The sequence below is a fragment of the Macrobrachium nipponense genome, chromosome 41 (assembly GCF_015104395.2).
Source record: "Macrobrachium nipponense isolate FS-2020 chromosome 41, ASM1510439v2, whole genome shotgun sequence".
Taxonomy (NCBI): Eukaryota; Metazoa; Arthropoda; class Malacostraca; order Decapoda; family Palaemonidae; genus Macrobrachium; species Macrobrachium nipponense.
In genome coordinates, this window is record NC_061102.1 from 5828423 (window position 1) to 5848422 (window position 20000).

Below are 20000 nucleotides of genomic sequence, written 5' to 3' on the forward strand. Positions count from 1 at the left end.
CCCCTACCCCCTCCCTCATCTTATAACCTCTCTTGGTGTAAACAATAAGCCAGGCTGCTGCTGATATTCACAGCGAGTTTTCCAAACCGTCCCCCACCCCACACTTCCATTCCCTTACCCTTCTCCCGCCTTCACCCCAACCCCCTCCCTCAATCCTATAACCTCTCTGATGTAAACAAGCACATTTGTGAGCACTGAACATACCCGTCTCTTTTGTCCGCTTCTATTAGGCGAAGTTATCAGAAGTCATTAAATTCGGAAAAAAAAAAAAACCTGAAATAGGACATGTCCAAATTTCCGCTGCGTTAGTGAGAGAGAAACCGTAATACGGTTCTTCTGCAGATTTTCAGGGAGGCGTTCTTTCCTCATTTCCGTTTGCAGAACTGATGCCATTGTGCACAAATAGACATGAGGTAGGGTAGATTTTGTTAATGGTATTCATGTACATGCATCGTCGTCTTCGTCATGGTTTTTTTTCTCGGGATTGATGTAGGAAATGCAACAATTAAGTGGAACATTACCAAGAGGTTTCATCATTCGAGTTACGTTATATAGCTTTTCCTGGGCATTTTCCCATGCAGTTTTTTTTCTTTCTCACGAAGCCTATCTTCATTCAAAGTAGTTCTGTTAAAATCGTAGACGTCAGTATCATAATTAGCAATAACCTTGTGACTACGGTGGCTATTGAACCTTACGACTACTTTGTGTATTTATTTACTAATTAAGTCTGTTTCACTCAACCATTTGAGCGCATCAGTGGCGTGGTTGGTATGGTCTTTGCCTCCAAACCTCGTTGGTCGCGAGTCCGATTCTCGGGCATTCCATTGAGGGGTCAGAGATGTGTATTTCTGGTGAGAGAAATTCTACGTTCTATATATTCATATTTATTTTTCGGTAAATTTCGACAAATCATTTTATCTCCCCTTATTTTATGTAAATTGTTACGTATTTGCATATCAGAGCAACACGAATTAAATCAAACGTATTTATTCAGTTAACATATCTTTGTGCCTTGACACCTGGACGTATGCAAGTATGACATAATATCTTGAACAATTCAGGATATATTTATCAGGGGTGTACATCTCTCTCTCTCTTCTCTCTCTCTCTCTCTCTCTCTCTCTTCCAAGTCTTAGCTGGTTAACATACCAACCTCCCGCTGTTTATAAAACGAGTTAAGTCAGCTTGATGGTGAATGCTTCGTTTTTTTTATCTTTTTTTTTTTTTTTTTTTTTTTTTTTTTTTGTTTTTTTTTTTTTTTTTTTGCTCGTCACAAATGCAGTTTGACCAGTAGCGAATGCATTATTGGACTCTTTTAATGCCTCGCACTTAACATCAAGAGGTTTATTTTTTTTAATTAATTATTGTAAGACTAAACTGCGTCGTGTCGACCTGCGTTTCAATCCATTTTGACGTTAATCAGCTGATTCTCTTCGCGTTTACGATCTGTCAAACTGGGACACGTGTGTGCGTCTGTCTGTGTGTGTAGGTGTGTGTGTGTGGTGTGTGTGTGTGTGTGTGTGAGATTTGGCGCCGTTTGTGCTTCGTGTGGTCGCATTTAGCCTTTTCACGTTTACGTAACGCATATGATTTTTTTTTTGTGGAGGGAGGGGGGGGGGGGGTTAGTACTTGAGGATTTTCCGGTGATTATGGGTCTTTGTAACGTAAGTGACAACGGTCAGTTACGGCCGATGTTGACATTTTTTTCTCTAGAAAAACTTTATATAAGAATGATTAAATACTACAAAAAAAAAAAAAAAAAAAAAAATCTTAAAAAAAGCAAAATTTATTTACGTCTACCAATTTAATACAGCATCAGAGATTGCTATTTTATCAAGACGAACTAGCGAAGACTATAAGAGAGAGAGAGAGAGAGAGAGAGAGAGAGAGAGAGAGAGAGAGAGAGAGACGTAACATATCTATTAAGCCCAAGGACCTACTATTTACAACACAAGACCACCTGGGGTGAAGACGGAGCGGGATTTGCGGCCACTGTTACTATTATAGCTGCGAGAGCTGCTGCCCCATTGTCCGATTGCCAGCTGACTGCGACTTAGCTAGCGTATTTTTACCACCTCTTACTTTCTTCGTCGACTGTACCAGACCTCGTTCAAAGCGTCGTTTTGTTAATGAAGTAGTACAGCGTGTATGTATATATATACATATGTATATAAGTAGAAAATATATAAATTTATCTGCTAATTTGTTATTTTTTTTTCTTTTTCGATAAGTAATCTCTTGTTTCATTATTTCCATAATATTTCTTTGAAAGCTTGAATTTCAAGTCAGTGGCCCCTTTGATGGGCTTGTTCCATATGGACAGGGTTCATCTTCTGAATAATAATAATAATAATAATAATAATAATAATAATAATAATAATAATAATAATAAAAAAAACCATATTCTTTGGAAGCTCAGTGGTCCCTGAAAAATAATAGTAATAACAATAATAATAATAATAATAATAATAATAATAATAATAATAATAATAATAATATATATGTATATATATATATATATATATATATATACATATTATATATATTATATTTAAAAGATATATATCCTTTCTGTTGCCATTAAGTGGGTCACCTTAATCTCTTGCCAATCATTACAAGGTCGAGAACTCTTGAGAGATAAGTGTTGTAGTAGATCGTCATCTCGTGTGAATATCTGTGATGCATCTGATTGAAATCTAAATTTATTATTATTATTATTATTATTATTATTATTATTATTATTATTATTATTATTATTATTATTATTATCAGGATATAGAAGATTTAAGTACTACTACAAAACCTCTTTACAAGATGATATCTTCTATGATGACAGTGACCTATTATTATTATTATTATTATTATTATTATTATTATTATTATTATTATTATTATTATTAAGGAACTTAAGAATTTAGTACTATTGCTGTTAAATAAGTCATCATAAGCTCATTCTACAGAATTTTAAACTACTATGAACATCAGTGATGCAGCTAAATAAAGTTTATTATTATTATTATTATTATTATTATTATTATTATTATTATTATTATTATTATTATTATTATTATTATTATTAAATTAAAGAATTTGGTAATATTACTGCTTAATAAGTTATTATAAGCTCATTGTGTAGAAGTTTAAACTATTATGAACATCAATGATGCAAGTACATAAAGTTTATTATTATTATTATTATTATTATTATTATTATTATTATTATTATTATTATTATTATTATTATTATTATTATTATTATTGTTAAAAAGAAGACTTTAGTACTCTCAACCGTTTGAGAGAAATCGCTGACAGCTCACTCGACTGATCACGAGACAATCAGCTGTTTTGCAACAACCCCCCAATTGCCGTGTTTACAAATCATTGGAGGTCACGGTAACTAACGGGCGTGCCCTTCAGGCGTTCACTTAACCTCCCCCCCCCCCCCCCCCCCCCCTCCCCGACCTTTTTTTTTTTTTTTTCAAATCACCCTCCCTGACTAGGTGCTAACGAAGCCTTGAAATTGCAGTATAAGGAAGTAATTAAGATAGGGTATCCACGCATCTGCTGTACTACTGTAGTTCCGGGAACTCGGCGTTGCAATATCGGATAAATTGATATTTCAACGTTTCGTAACAACAATATGTAATGTTTTTTTATATATAAATGTGTTTCAGGGAGGAAGGTGTCATTCTTTGTTAGTTAGACTAAATTGTTATCATTATTATTTTATTTTTTTATTTTATTGACAACAATATGTAATGTTTCAATATGTACTGTTCTCTTTTTTTTTTTTTTTTTTTTGTTAATGTGTTTCATGGAGGAAGGTGTCATCCTTTGTTAGTCAGACTGAACTGATTATTATTATTATTATTATTATTATTATTATTATATTATTATTATTATTTTTTTTTTTTTTTTTTTTTTTTTTTTTTTTTTTTTGTGTCTATCACAGTCCTCCAATTCGACTGGGTGGTATTTAGAATGTCGGGTTATTATTATTATTATTATTATTATTATTATTATTATTATTATTATTATTATTATTATTATTATTATTATTATTATTATTCAGAAGATGACCCTTATTCATAGGGAACAAGCCCACCAATGCAAGGATCCTCGACTCGAAATTCAAGCTTCCAAAGAATATCACAGAACTCGTTTGAAAGACGAAATAGAAGGTAACAGGGAAATACAGAAAAGAAGACGAATGGAATATATATATTATATATATATTATATATATATATATATATATATATATATATTTATATATAAAAGAAACAAAAGTTTTTCCAGTTCTTGTTAATTCCCTTTACCAGTTATACTTAGCATTACCGATATCTCCCGTTACTGCTTTGCCCACTGGTAAGGAATTTTTTTATTTTATTTTTTTTCAAGACCTCCTGAAGAAGGAAAAATTTCGAGTTTTCCTTCAGGACAGATGAATCATCAAATTATAGGAAGGGACTTGTGACCTATATATACATATATACCTTGGGTAAATTCAGGTTGCCGGTCTAGTGACCTTTTCAAAGGAGTAAGTGTGTTTTATAAGGTCATTACTTTCCTGGTATTTATATATGTTTTTATAAATGTGTGTGTATGTATATGGTATATATATATGTGTGTGTGTGGATGTGTTATGTTTATATATATGTATATAAAACATAACTGGCTAACGAGCCTAATTTCAAAATGATTACAGTAGTTTGGCTCCCTTAAATAATAATAATAATAATAATAATAATAATAATAATAATAATAATAATAATAATAAATATTATTATATTTTATTATTATTATTATTATTATTATTATTATTATTATTTATTATTATTATTATTATTATTATTATTATTAATTTATTATAGATACTCTTACGATAATACAAGCCTTCGGAGATATAAATTAATAATAATAATAATAATAATAATAATAATAATAATAATAATAATAATATAATAATAATAATAATAATAATAATAATGACACTGTTGCTACAATACGAATCATCAGAAACATTGAATCCGTCCCTCCAGAAAGGTAACGGTATCGAACGGTACCGACAGACATCGCAATATCCCGTTTGGCCCGTTTCCACGCAATTGCTTGCACTCCTCCTCGCAAGGTCGGCGGGCGTTTTGCAAGAAGAAGAAGAAGAAGAAGAGGAGGAGGAGAATTAAGGAAATGTGAGAGATCAATCATCCCGAGGAGAAGGGAAGATTTTCCCTTCCGTTCTTCTTCTCTTCTTCTTCTTCTTCTTCTTCTTCTTCTTCTTCTTCTTCTTCTTCTTCTTCCTTGAGATATGGAGGATACGAGGGCCGTCATCGATCTTGACAAATTATGAATATTAATATTGCTTTGTCTGACGATATGACGCAATATGGTTGTCGCCTTCGTGTGGCGCTGTTGTTTCTCATTGGTTAGTTATTATTATTATTATTATTTATTATTATATTATTATTATTATTATTATTATTATTATTATTATTATTATGCGTAAAAATCTCATAATGGCATGAGTCACTAAAATGGCGAAGAAATCCAGTATATATTAGAAATGTATATTTCCAATATATATATTAACCTTTACCTATGTGGAATTCTTCACCTTTATTTATTATTATTATTATTATTATTATTATTATTATTATTATTATTATTATTATTATTATTATTATTATTATTATTATTATTATTATTTCGTATAAAATTTATTTCAAACAAAAGACTTTGATTGACGTCATTGTTATGAGCCGTTGCAAATACTGCTACTATTACTACTACGACTTCTACTACAACGAGAGAGAGAGAGAGAGATCAATACAACAACGCAAGAGAGAGATAAATACAACAACGCAAGAGAGAGATAAATACAACAACGCAAGAATCAACCTTCCATTGTCTAAAGGACTTTACTGGTCTTTACGAAAGTGCAGTACGGAGAAATGTCACCTTCTACTCTCTCTCTCTCTCTCTCTCTCTCTCTCGACGTCAAGCGGCCTCTAATGGAATTACACAGGGTGTTACCAGGTACGAGATGAAGTGAGATAGATATATACAAAGGTCTCTCTCTCTCTCTCTCTCTCTCTCTCTCTCTCTCTCTCTCTCTCTCTCTCTCTCTCTCTCTCTCTCTCTCTGACTACTTTCTCCGGGATATGCTATGAAGCGGCCTTTGGTGGAATTATAAAGGGTGTCAACGGGTACAGTATTGATCGAGCCTGTTTCGGTTTCAGAGAGAGAGAGAGAGAGAGAGAGAGAGAGAGAGAGAGAGAGAGAGGTCATGCAAGATTTTCCCATTTTCCATGCTTTCCGTCTTGGGGAAATATGATAGCCGATGACGTAGGTGCTGCTGGTAGGGCGAGCCGTGGCGTCCTATGCTGTTTCTTTTTAAGAGATGAATAGTTTATACCTACTTTTTTTTATTGCACTTATTGTTTAGTTGAATTCCGTTTGTTTTTTTGATCGAGCATTCTCTTTATTTCTCCATGTATGTATGTATGTAATTTGTAGGTATGTAGTATGCATGCATGTATGTATGTAACGACAGAACCATATAATTTTCCATAATACATGACAGACTCAACTTCGATCAACCTGTCTCAAGTCAAGGCTGTTTCACGTGCTTTGTAAGAGAGAATTGGTTTTCATACGAAATATTATTATTATTATTATTATTATTATTATTATTATTATTATTATATTATTTATTATTTTATTATTATTATTATTATTATTTGTCATTGTTATTCATAAAATTTTTCTTGATTATTATTTTTCATTGTAGAAATAAATCTGCATTACACATTCCTTTTTCATGTATTATATAAGAGAATTGGTTTTCATACGAAATGTTAATATAATATTATTTTAGAAAATATATCTTATCACATTTCATTTTTATACATGAGTGGATTCAGTCTCGCACGGAAGTAGGAAACATAGTACTTAAATACGTCTCTCTCTCTCTCTCTCCTCTCTCTCTCTCTCTCTCTCTCTCTGTTTTCCAAAACATATGAAATAATAAATATACCATTGGGTTATTCACAAAACCACCTCTCTCTCTCTCTCTCTCTCTCTCTCTCTCTCTCTCTCTCTCTCTCAAGAACGAGTCAGACCCCTTGCGTGTGATAGTCAACGTGATACTTGTTTGTATTCCTTTGTCACAGAAGTATTTTTTATTTATTAATTTTTTTTTGTATTTTTGCATATTTCCATACTGACCCACCGGGAGTGACTTTTTTGGCAGTAATTTTTAAAAGCTTCTAAAGTGGAAAGTGGAATTGTAAGTGTATCTTTGAAGTTTGTATCTCGCATTGGCTAAGACGTACGTGAATACTAGCGCCTCTCTCTCTCTATATAAATATATATATATATATATATGTATATATATATATATGTTATATATATATATATATATATATATATATATATATATATGATTTGTTATATATATATATATAATATATATATATATATCGATATATATATATATATATATATATTATTATATATATATATATTATATAATAATATATATATATGCGTTTGTGTGTGTGTGTGTGTGTGTGTGTGTGTGTGTGTGTGTGTGTGTACAATGATGTAAGTGTTTTTTTACTCAAAACGCTCCTTTCCATTTAAGTAGTATATCCTACACGCCATGATAATCATGTACAGCACATTTCTCGCATACCCTCATACACTTATCTTTATTCTTCTTCCTGTGAGTTACGTAAGTTACCGATGCGGAATTACAAAAAAGTATTAATCCATTTAAAAAACTATGTAATAAATCGCTAAATTTATTCAATAATTCAGTATTATTTAGCAATGAGAAAAGTATGGACACACTTCTTCCCATCTGTTGCGGAAGTACTCCCTGACCAAAAAATAACCCATAGCCCATATGTTGGGGTGCCAAATACTTTTTTATATATTTATAGCTTTTTTTATATATTTATAGCTTTTTTTTTTTTTTGACGCCAGACCAGACGACCGTGATTCAAGTGTGGTCAGGTAGACTCAGGTGAGATAAGGTGTTGTTTTGATGCATTTGTGAATATTTATTGGGCTGTGATAGTTAATGTGTCAGTCCTTACGGAGCTTGAATTAGTGTAGGAAGATATTGATAGTTAAGAGTATTTGAGATATATGCAGAAAGTGATACCTGGAGTTTCTTATATATATATATATATATATATATATATATATATATATATATATATCTATATATATATATATATATATATACGATTATTGAACTGCGCCAGTTAGTCGGACAGTCCTCGCAAAGTTCAAATGAGTTTATTAAAGATATTCAGAGTTGAAGTTTATGCAGAAAATGATACCTGGCGTATTTATGTTCCAAGGGTCAAACTAACCCTTTTTTAGGTTTATATAAATTGCAATAATCCAGTTTGGTGAGGTTGACATCACTATGAAATAAGAACTTTGTATTTCTCAGTTCGTGAATGTATGATTTATTGAACATTTCGTGTTCATTAAAGTCAAACTTAGTCTTTATGTGAGAATATTTAGTGGCCCTGTATGTTTTACTGGATAATTTTACGTTGAGGATTATATGTTAGGATACAAACGAAGTCTTTTGTCCTAGTAACGTAAAAACACTCAGATTTGTTACTGTATAAAATGCAACAAAATGCTAACGGAATTTTTTCCGAAAGTCAAAATTTATAATGCAATTCAGTAAATGATTTATTCACGTACATCCAGTGATTTATTCACGTACATCCAGGGATTTCTTCATGTACATTCAGTGATTTATTCACGTACATCAAGTAATTTATTTACGTACATCCATTGATTTATTCACGTACTTCCAATGATTTATTTACGTACACCCAATGATTTATTCACGTACTTCCAATGATTTATTCACGTACATCCAGTGATTTATTCACGTACATCCAGTGATTTCTTCATGTACATCCAGTGATTTATTCACGTACATCCAATGATTTATTCACGTACATCCAATGATTTATTCACGTACATCCAATGATTTATTCACGTACATCCAATGAATCGCCTGATAACTGACCCCATTTCTTCGACACTTAAAAGATCAGCCAAGTCTGTGATTAAATTTACTGAGCCCTCTGTGATAAAGGAATTAAGAAAAAATAAATATTTTATGTCGTGGCGTCTGCGTTTTTTAATACGTGCTAACTTTATTATTATTATTATTATTATTATTATTATTATTATTATTATTATTATTATTATTATTATTATTATTCAAAAGATAAAACCTATTATTATTATTATTGGTTTTTTTTTGCTCTATCACAGTCCTCCAATTCGACTGGGTGGTATTTATAGTGTGGGGTTCCGGGTTGCATCCTGCCTCCTTAGGAGTCCATCACTTTTCTTACTATGTGCGCCGTTTCTAGGATCACACACTTCTGCATGAGTCCCGGAGCTACTTCAGCCTCTAGTTTTTCTAGATTCCTTTTCAGGGATCTTGGGATCGTGCCTAGTGCTCATATGATTATGGGTACGATTTCCACTGGCATATCCCATATCCTTCTTATGTCTTTAGATCTTGATACTTATCCATTTTTTCCCAGATTATTATTATTATTATTATTATTATTATTATTATTATTATTATTATTATTATTATTATTATTATTATTATTATTATTCAAAATATGAAGCCTATTCATATGGAACAAGTCCACAGGGACCATTGATATGAAGAAATGTATGTATGTATGTATGTATGTATGTATGTATGTATGTATGTATGTATGTATGTATGTATGTATGCATAAACAGGTCTTACTGACCTTGAGGTGTCTGTAACCTTTGTTACCAAGCAGTCTAGTTGTACGAACAATCAGCCCATGTATGTATGCGTTCATAAATAGTACACTGTGACCTTGATTTGTCTATCAATTTTGTTACCAAGTATTATAGATACAGGAAGTTATGTATTTATGGAATACGAATAAGCAATCAGTATCCGTCAAGCTCGAGCACCTGGTACCTAATTATCTAAGCATTAGTCTCTCTACTCATAAGGATAATATGCTATTTGCGTTCCCAATTAACATAGGCAGCATATATACCTGAAGGGCATTGAATCCCGTTACCTGCTCGCAGGCAGTAACGAGTGCAAATGCAGCAATATTTCCTGCAAGCGTAATCTATAGGGCCAATGACTTCGTGCCCTCTGTGCTTACAAGCATAATCTTTAGGGTGCAATGACTTTGTCCCCACGGTGGTCAGTGCTTGCTTGTGACTTGGTATATCAATATATAGCATTTGTATCCGAGAACACGAGGTCAAATATCTGTGTGGATGACCTGAGGTCAGGTGTACAGACATTTATGTTTTTGTTCTGTTATGATTAGTTGTTAGCCCTGGGAGAGTAGTGTGGATAGAAGTGAATCATCATATAGTTATTTCAGTCAAGGGTATATTGCTTTATGTACATCCTTCGCGTCAGAATAAATGGCTCAAGAAAAAGCTTATGTTATTAAAAAGTTAAGAAAAAATGTTTAAGATGGACTAAATAAGACGTATTTCCACAGTACCAAACGGTGAAAGGACTGAATTTACCATTTGACCTCAGCGTCCATCGTCCTACAAAAACTGGCCCTCTCGTATAAGGAACAGAACTTTGAGATCCTTCGCTACTTAACGGATGTTCGAAAGGAAGTGTCTTGATAGTAGCACCCTCCCTTTTTTTCAGCGAGTTCATGACCACTGTTCCTGTGACGCTAGGTTGCTGTTAAGAATCTCTCTCTCTCTCTCTCTCTCTCTCCTCTCTCTCTCTCTCTCTCTCTCTCTCTCTCTGTCTGAAGGTCAGCCGCTCCAAGGCCGGAAGCGAGCGGTTAAAAAACAATCCGGTCAGAAGGATATCCACGGGGCTGAGGAGCGGGAGTGGGGGGAAGGAAGGCAGAACTTAAGGACGTGGCTCTAACCGTTTATGCAATTTTTGGGGAAATTCCTACCCATAGATGGACGTGGGGAGACCAGGAAGCCGGGTAGAAAACGGAAGCCACAACACCCTAACGCTATGTATGTACATATATATATATACTATATACAACGAGAACTTCGCTCGTTCCCTGCCGATAGTGGTGGACAAAGGTCACTCACTGGTTGGGTTGAACGTAAATTTTTTTCCCCCTTTTATTTTTTATTCACTCTTGCAAAAGACTCTGCAAAGTTCAAGGCTTGCGAGTGTTGCATTATGCATTCTTAATGGATCTGCCCTCATCCTATAACAATCTCCTCTTCTATCTAGGAAAAGGAAAAAACAAAAGCCACTCAAGTAGGAGCTTCTGTCAGGGTGGGTGATGGTCGCTTCCTTTACGTAATGGCTTTTCAAATGGTTGTTTGCGTCCCTTCTCTTGATTGGGCGTCATCGTTTTGCGTCGCGTCGTGATTTCCCATTAATTGTGTGCGGTCGGCAGAGAGATTAAAAGCCCAGCCTTATGCTGGCACGGGCTCTTGCTTTTTAGTAGCCCAAGTAAAATGTTACGGGAACTTTCCTCTGTCTTATGCAATTGCTCTCATTTTTGAGATAAGATAGCTGAATTTATTGTTTTGTTTTTTATCGCGTTTTGTAAAAAGTTAATCCATAATTATTAATATTTTTGTAATCCTCCCCTCCTGTCTACCTGATAATAATAACTTCCTTGTTGTTACAGAGAGAGAGAGAGAGAGAGTTTAAACTCCATATTCAGCTTAACAACGGACATAAAACTTTACCGAAAACCATTTTATGCATGGGTACATTTAAAAAAAAAAAAAAAAAAAGACCACCCGCATACTGAAAAAAAAAAAAAAAAATAATGGCCATCGAACAAGCAGGAAACGAGTTCAAAGCTTCTCCCTCTCCATGAAAAGCTTATTTCTTAGGTCCAAGCAAATTATGAACCCCTTCATATTCTTTGGAAGCTTGAATTGGCCCCTGTGGTGGGCTTGTTTCATATGAATAGGGTTCGTCTTCTGAATAGTAGTAATAATAATAATAATAATACATTGTAAATGTCGCAGTTATTCCAGTGTTCTGAATAATAATAATAATAATAATAATTATAATAATAATATAATAATAATAATAATAATATAATAATAATTATAATAATAATAATAATAATAATATTTTAAACATGTAGTATTGAAGGTGACAGCTGCATCAACTGCATTCAATTTGTATAGAATTTTATCTATAATAATACTAAATAATAATAATAATAATAATATATATAATAATAATAATAAATAATTAATATAATAATAATAATAATACAAAGAAAACTCACAATCACATGAGTCAATAAAATGGGAAAGTAAATCCACAGTAGTATTTCTGTTTTGGTTTTGTGATTTAAAATAAAATATACAGCAGATATATTTTATATAATTTTTAATAACAAATCAAACAGTCATACTAGTGTGGATTTACTCCCAACTTTTACCCTAATAATAATAATAATAATATAATAATAATAATAATAATAATAATAATAATAATAATAATAATAATAATAATAATAATAATAATAATAATAAATATTCTTAGTATTTCGGTTCTCTGTGAGATAACTTTTAAATTATCTCCGTCGCAAAATCCCCCTCCCCCAAATTTTTCACCTGCACCCGATGTATAGGACACTGGCCGAATATTATCCGTACGAAATGACCCCCCTTGGTCCATCTCGTGATCCTGCGTAAATCTGCCCAAGTCTAAGAATCTTAAGAACCCTTAGATAAGTGATTGCGTCATTGCTGGAGAATCAGGACGAATTGATGGACGTTGTTGCTGCTGTTGTTGTTATGGAAGTAGCAAGATCTGATACGTTCGTATTGTCATCTGTCAAAATCCCTGTGACGTTTCGTTTCGAAGGACATACAGGGTGTCCATATAAAGTCCCAGTACCATTCTGAGCAATAAATATACTTGTAATGGTACTGGGACTTTGTGAACACCCTGTATTTCACACTTGAGTTTCTGGTTGAGTGGTATCAGAATCTCACTCTCTCTCTCTCTCTCTCTCTCTCTCTCTATCTCCGCAAGTCCTTTAACATGTTTTGTTGAAATGAAAGGAAATGAGAGAGAGGATTTTTATAAACTTGATATATTCCTCTCTCTCTCTCTCTCTCTCTTTTCGCAAGTCCTTTAACATGTTTTTATGGAAATGAGAGAGAGCATTTCTATACATTGAATATATTCCTCTCTCTCTCTCTCTCTCTCTCTCTCTCTCTCTCTCTCTCTCTCTCTCTCTCTCTCTCTGCTAGATCCCGGAACCTATTTAGCTTTTATTCTCCTATCTGTCTTTACTCGAACATTAATTAATTCAGGCCAAACATTCATCCAGGTCACGAACGCCCGGTAAATAAGACACGTTGACACGACGTTTTGTTTACATCGTGGCCCCTTCCAGGTGACAAGTGTCACCTCTCTCGCCTTATCTGCCGCTAGGTGGGGTGTCGCCAAGCCTTTCTTTCATACATCCTCTGCCCCCCTGTAGGGGTTGGTGGGGGGGGGGGGGGCGGTAGGGGTAGGGTGGGTTGGGCGCCATCCGTCCCAAAACATGTCAATTTGTTGCTTTGGAATCTCAAAATGTTCTTGCATTTTGCAACTCAGGAATGTTGTTGTTTACCATCTCGCCTAGACGGGTCAAAGGTCAAGGTTTTTGAATTTGCTGAATAAATTTGTGTAGTCTTTCGTGTTGGCGGTTTCATATATTTTCAGGTTATTTATTTATCTTATAATTTGTTTTATTTATTCATTCATTCATTCTCCCGTCAATGAATAAGTGTTTGGACTGGCTGGATAAATTGTCTAGCTTTTCGTGTAGGCGTTGTCATACATTTTCAGCTATTTATTATTATATGAGAGAGAGAGAGAGAGAGAGAGAGAGAGAGAGAGAGAGAGAGAGAGAGAGAGCCGTCGTTCCGTGCGAATACACGTCTCCTGTTATTATGTAATTACTGCGTATTTATCCACAGTACCTTTTTTCCGCCTACTCACATGTAACATAATTAGAAAAATGCCTTAAATGTGAGGTCGGGTTTCAGAGTTGCCTCTCTCTCTCTCTCTCTCTCTCTCTCTCTCTCTCTCTACTTCGACTTATGTCGTCATTTAAATCTTGAAGTAAAGGTTTGGCATTGCAGTTACATGATTAACTGGGTAAAGTCTCTCTTTGTCTCTCTGGAGAGAGAGAGAGAGAGAGAGAGAGAGAGAGAGAGAGAGAGAGAGAGAGAGAGTCTTCGAAGCAGATCGAAAAGCGTATAACAGGTTCCTGTGACTTAGATTTCCTGGTTCAGAACCGGAAATGGCCCGACGAAAAACGGTGTCTCCGTGTAATGAAACACTTTCAAGTGTATGTGTGTATGTGTACTTTAAAATGTGTAAATGGTAATTCTCTCTCTCTCTCTCTCTCTCTCTCTCTATCTCTCTCTCTGTGACGCTTAGTCTTGGAAGCATTTTATTTCTCGTATTCTTTTCCGTCATCGTGGATTGTTTATCTATCTATCTATCTATCTACTAACGATCTATCTATCTATCTATCTATCGATGAATAAAGGTTACTCGCATGAAAATCAGACTTTCTCATTTTCTAATTTGCAAATGGAACAGGTTTTTTTTTTTTAATAGCGTTTCGATGACTATATCCGCAATCCGTCCATGGTGTTGGTAATAGTAATAGTTCTTCATTATTAACAATATTAACAAAACGAAAACTTTCTTTAAAAAACAATTTTAATCGACGTCAGGTGGCATATCTTACTCCCGTGAATATGATGCCGATGTTTTAAAGAGAGATTAAGTCAAAGAGTATTGAATAAAAGAAATCAATAATTAATGAATTAAATGTATAAACCTACGCAGTAACAGCGTCACAAAAAAACCAAGGAAATGTAGCATCGAGCACAGCACAGCCAAAACAAACCAAGAGCCACAAGTGTTAAACTCTAAAAGGAAAGGGAAGAGGGGTATAAGCACCTATGACCTTCTGTCCACTGACAGGCACGGACAGACAGACAGACAGACCTGCCCTATAAGGATGGTAGGACCTGTTATGTTTTTCGGGGATAGTCCCGGTACTGTAAATTCATTAGCTATTAATACCAAGGTACTGAAGGAACTTTTATTCATGATTATTTACCAATGGCCGTAAATTTGTCTTTATTTATATTATTTATTTTTAGCAATATTATTTTCCGTTATGAATGAATTTTTTAAATTATCGTAGCGTTATATTTGCAATACGAAGGATTTTATTGTTGATTTTGATTGAGTTGGCTTTATGTTAGCACGGGCTCTTGCCCGTAGGTCTGTTCTGTTACAGTGTTACAGTCTTCTGTGCTCTGTTACAATCTTCTGGTCTGTTTTCCCCGTCAGTGCTCCTCATGCGGTGCACTGTAGGCATTACCTAAGGTTCTTTGCAGCGTGCTTTTGGCCCCTAGCTGTAACCCCTTTCGTTCTTTTTACTGTACTTCATTTCATGTTCGCTTTCTTCCATCTAATTTTCCCCTCCAAACAATTGTCTCATAGTGCAACTGCTTTGAGGTTTTCCTCCTGTTACACCTTTCAAACCTCTTACAGTCAATTTCCGTTTCAGTGCTGAATGACCTCTTAGGTCCCAGTGCTTGTCCTTGGGCCTAAAATTTATATTCAGTTCAATTCTGGTCGATTACAATCTCCCGTTCTCTGTTCTTTCCTTTCATCCAGTGAGCAAGAGGTTCCTGGAGCAACGTCGGTTTATTGCCTTGGTGACATTTTGTATTTTTTTTCTTCTTCCTTTCTTTTGTTTTTCTTTTAACTTGTTTACTTGTGGAGACTTCAAGGGTAACGCCACACGCCTGCCTGGCTTCGCAACAACAGCAACAACAGGTCGTTTGTGCAAGATGTCCTCATGCAGATAGAAAAAAAATTGATAAATAAATCATCACATATGATTTTTGATTTCCATATGTTTTATTTATTTTATTTTTTAATTTTCTGCATACAGACCAATGGCCTCGTTTATTCCAGGTAGAAAAGATAGTTCCTTCTATTACAATTACAATAATAATATAGATCAGCCCCGTGAAAGACGCAGTTTATTATTATTTTCGTAGAAGACCCTCTTTTATGCAAATGCTGTTAAAAAGAATGGCAGAATTAAGCGAGTTGATTTTATAAATTGTTTTTTTTTTCATTTTCCTTACAATTCGCTTCTCAGGCTGAGCAATGTTTCTGAGTAACTGGCCAATATTTATATTGGCACTTATAATTTTTTGAAAACTCCCAATATGAATATTGGCCAGTTACTCAGAAACATCGCTGAGACTGAGAAGCGAATTGTGAGGAAAATAGAAAAAACAATATATAAAATCAACTCGCTTAATTCTACCATTCTTTTTAACATAATAATAATAATAATAATAATAATAATAATAATAATAATAATAATAATAATAATAATAAATAATAATAATAATATAGGACAGTCCGTGAAAGATGCAGTGTAATGATAATAATAATGATAATAATAATAATATAGGTCAGCCCCGTGAAAGCTGCAGTTTTAAGTCTTCGTGGGGAAAACATTTGGAAAATACTAATTATAAACGGACATATATCAATGTCCTCCAAAATTCAGAGCAGCGCACGTAATCAACTTTGAATGACCTGATAGGCTCCCATCCCCCGGCCTTGGGCCTAAATCCCAAATTCCGATCTATTCTAAAAACACGCGTAATCATCGTTGAATGACCAGATAGGTCCCAGCGCCTGGCCTTGGGCTTAAATCCCAGTTTCTGATCTAATTCTAACGCAAACGTAATCAATCCTGGACGAACATATGTGTCAGATGCTCCCAATCACAAAGATTAAACCGATAACGCGAGATAAAAATGTTTTATAAATAAAAAAAGATGCAGTGGGTGGCACCGACGGGTGATGCAACTTCTTCTTCCATCCACCGCCCCCTCCACCCCCCGTTTATATCGTGACAATCGCAAAGCGTCGGATCGACAGGCTCTCTCTCTCTCTCTCTCTCTCTCTCTCTCTCTCTCTCTCTCTGTGATGACGAGGAGATAAAAAAAAAACGATATGAATGAGAGAAGAGTCTTCGAGATAAAATTCTCTATCATTTTTCACTATCTGTATCATTTCAACTATCTTTTTCCTCTCGGACGTGGCCGGATTTATCCGGAGCTTTCATTCATGCTCTCCCACGCGCGCGCTCTCGAGAGATATCCGGACGCGGGTAAAGATTGTTGAGTACTCTGGCCTTGAAGAGAGAGAGAGAGAGAGAGAGAGAGCAAGAGAGAGAGGTGAGTAGGTCTTGCTGCAAACATGCTTTGAAGTGCAAACAGATCCCAATTATAATATATATATGTATATATATATATATATATATATATATATATATATATATATATATATACACATATACATACATATACATATACATACTACATACATACATATATATATATATATATATATATATATATATATATACACACATATATATCCCATTAACATCTGTTAATTCAGCGAATTCGTTCCGTCTCTGCAGTTCGATTACGAAAGTCGCCGACGCTGGGGAAGACTCGTCCTATAACTCCGTAAGTCGTCCTGGTCTTATGTAAAAGGGCTATAGTAAACGCAATCTAAATCTATCCTCTTAATTCAGGAAGTGAACTGAAAGCGGAGAAAACTGAACCATTGCGCAACGAGAGCAGCATTTGTTTTTCTCTAGTATTGTTACTCAAGTCGTTGTTTGTCGCTCTAACGGGAATTAGTTGCAAGGACTATTTTTTTTGGGGAGGGGGGGATCTGACCAGGCGGGCTCCTTGAACCTCTTTATTTTCTTTCTCTCTCTTTAGAATTAATATGGCGTGACATTTTAGGCTTTGCGAGGAAGACTACTGTAGGAATTAAAACTGATTGTTACAGTCTTCCTCTTTTATTATTATTATTATTATTATTATTATTATTATTATTATTATTATTATTATTATTATTATTAAGAACTAAAATTTTTATAATTATGGTCTTCCTCTTGATTATCAGAGAGAGAGAGAGAGAGAGAGAGAGAGAAGAGAGCGATTGCTCATATACCTCATTTTTCAATAACAATTAAAAACATACGGTTAGGTGTGATAAGCAGTATAACAGTTCATATTTCTCACTCCAGAATCCGCGAAAATATCATTGCTATGAATCCTAGGTATACTGAAATAAGTTTATTTAATTATTGTTATAAAGACTGGAGACTTATTACAGAAGCTACGAGGTCAGACTTTGTTACAGTGAATTCTAGCTTTAGCTTTGGCTAATAGCTTGATGATTTAACAAAAAATATCAGATTCCAAAGAATTAACTTTTAACCATACCGGAGCTTACCTAAGTAACTCGTGGAACAAAGTTAATTTCCGAGTCAAGGAGATTAAAGGTTTTTTATACATTTTAAGTTTTCATGAAAAAAGTAATGAAAAACCCGATGGGGAAATTAGTGTTCTCCATATTAGTACAAGGAATCATCCGTTGCCTGTTTGTTTTTTATTTTTATTTTTTTATGCTGAAATTGCAGAATGTGACGGGATAATGCTTATTCTCCTTATAAGCACATGGAACCATTTTATATGCCTTATCATCTGCCTAAGCGGAACATGACAGCGTGTTTTTTTTTCAACTAGCTACAAGTTCCGAGTACTCATTTAGTGCCGTCAGTTAGCTCTTTTTCCTAGCTACATAAGTTGATCTTGGCAATGCATTATCATTTGATCTTGGCAATGCATTAATCTTTAGTAACAAGTATGTTGTTCTAACATAGTGAAAAACAGGAGAATTCTTCTAAGGTCTCCAAATTCGTCCAAATATCTTTCTTTTGTCCATTAGTTTACTATTTTTCGTACCTTCATAAGTAGACCTTGTTAGTGTTTTTATCCTTAGTAACTTGTGTTGTTCCAATGTAGTGAAAAAAAGCGTATTTCTAGTACGCTATAAGAATTAAGTCAAATAGTATTTTTCATTTGTCCATTAGTTAACTATTTTTCTTAACTTCATTAGTAAATGTTTCTAGTGTTTTGATCAATAGTAACATATGTTCCAGCGTAGTAAAAAACAGCGTATTTCTTCTACGGTATAAAAAAGATAATCCATATATATTTCCTTCGTCTAGAGAGACTATGCACAAAACCTCGCAACTAAATAAGCCTAACGTGAAAACACACACACACACACACACACACACATGTTTGAATATGTAAACATTCGTACATATGAAGGAGTATGAATGTCCATTATTTGTTGTGTGTATGGGTCTACATTCATACACGCAAATACGTCTAGGTGAAGTGAAATTGAGTATTTTATTAACAGAAAATTAAGCTATCTTGAAAAAATACATATACACATTTGAGTATGGAATCTGCAACTTGGAAAAATACTTTTGGATATTTGAGTATGGAATCTGCCATACATGAAAGAAGATGAACATACAATCATGCATACAATTACGTATGTGTAAAGTAAAATCTGAGTATTTAGATAACAATTGTGATGACTGAATTTGGCACAAGGACCCCCTTTCCCCCCTCTCCTTTCCTTACCTTTGAATCTGGCCCAGTGATGGTGGTCCTTCTCGGATGAAGTGACGGAGGTGCTCTGCTCGAGGTAGATGAAGGCGAAGGATCCCATGAGGACGTAGGTGACCCAGAGGACTGTCACCTTGAGGCCGCTCCTGGTGGATTTGTCTAGCCCGCAACTCTTGTCCTGTTTCGTCCAGGTCTTCGTCGGCTTGGGGCTCTTCTCCTCTATGAGCTGCGATTTCATTTTGGTAGGGTTTTTCTGGGCCTTTTTATCCTGTTGCTTTCACTCTTATTTTCTCTTTACTAACTCCCGCACTTATATAATATATAATATACGTACACTTGTAGGAACTTTAACAATGGCTGGTTTTAAACCTTTTATCAGATGGATTCCGAACACTGCAATGTTCTCCAGCCTTCCGGTGG

At 34.3% G+C, this 20000-nt stretch overlaps 1 protein-coding gene across 1 annotated transcript in view; it reads right to left on the reverse strand.

The window, feature by feature from the left end:
- The window catches only part of LOC135212471 (uncharacterized), a 253612-nt gene that overhangs the window by 90952 nt on the left and 142660 nt on the right, over positions 1-20000 (reverse strand). Inside the window, 1 exon segment of the mRNA XM_064245925.1 lies at positions 19596-20000. This exon segment is cut by the window's right edge and continues 148 nt beyond it. Coding sequence (XP_064101995.1) covers positions 19596-19818 — 223 coding nt within the window. The 5' untranslated portion in view covers positions 19819-20000.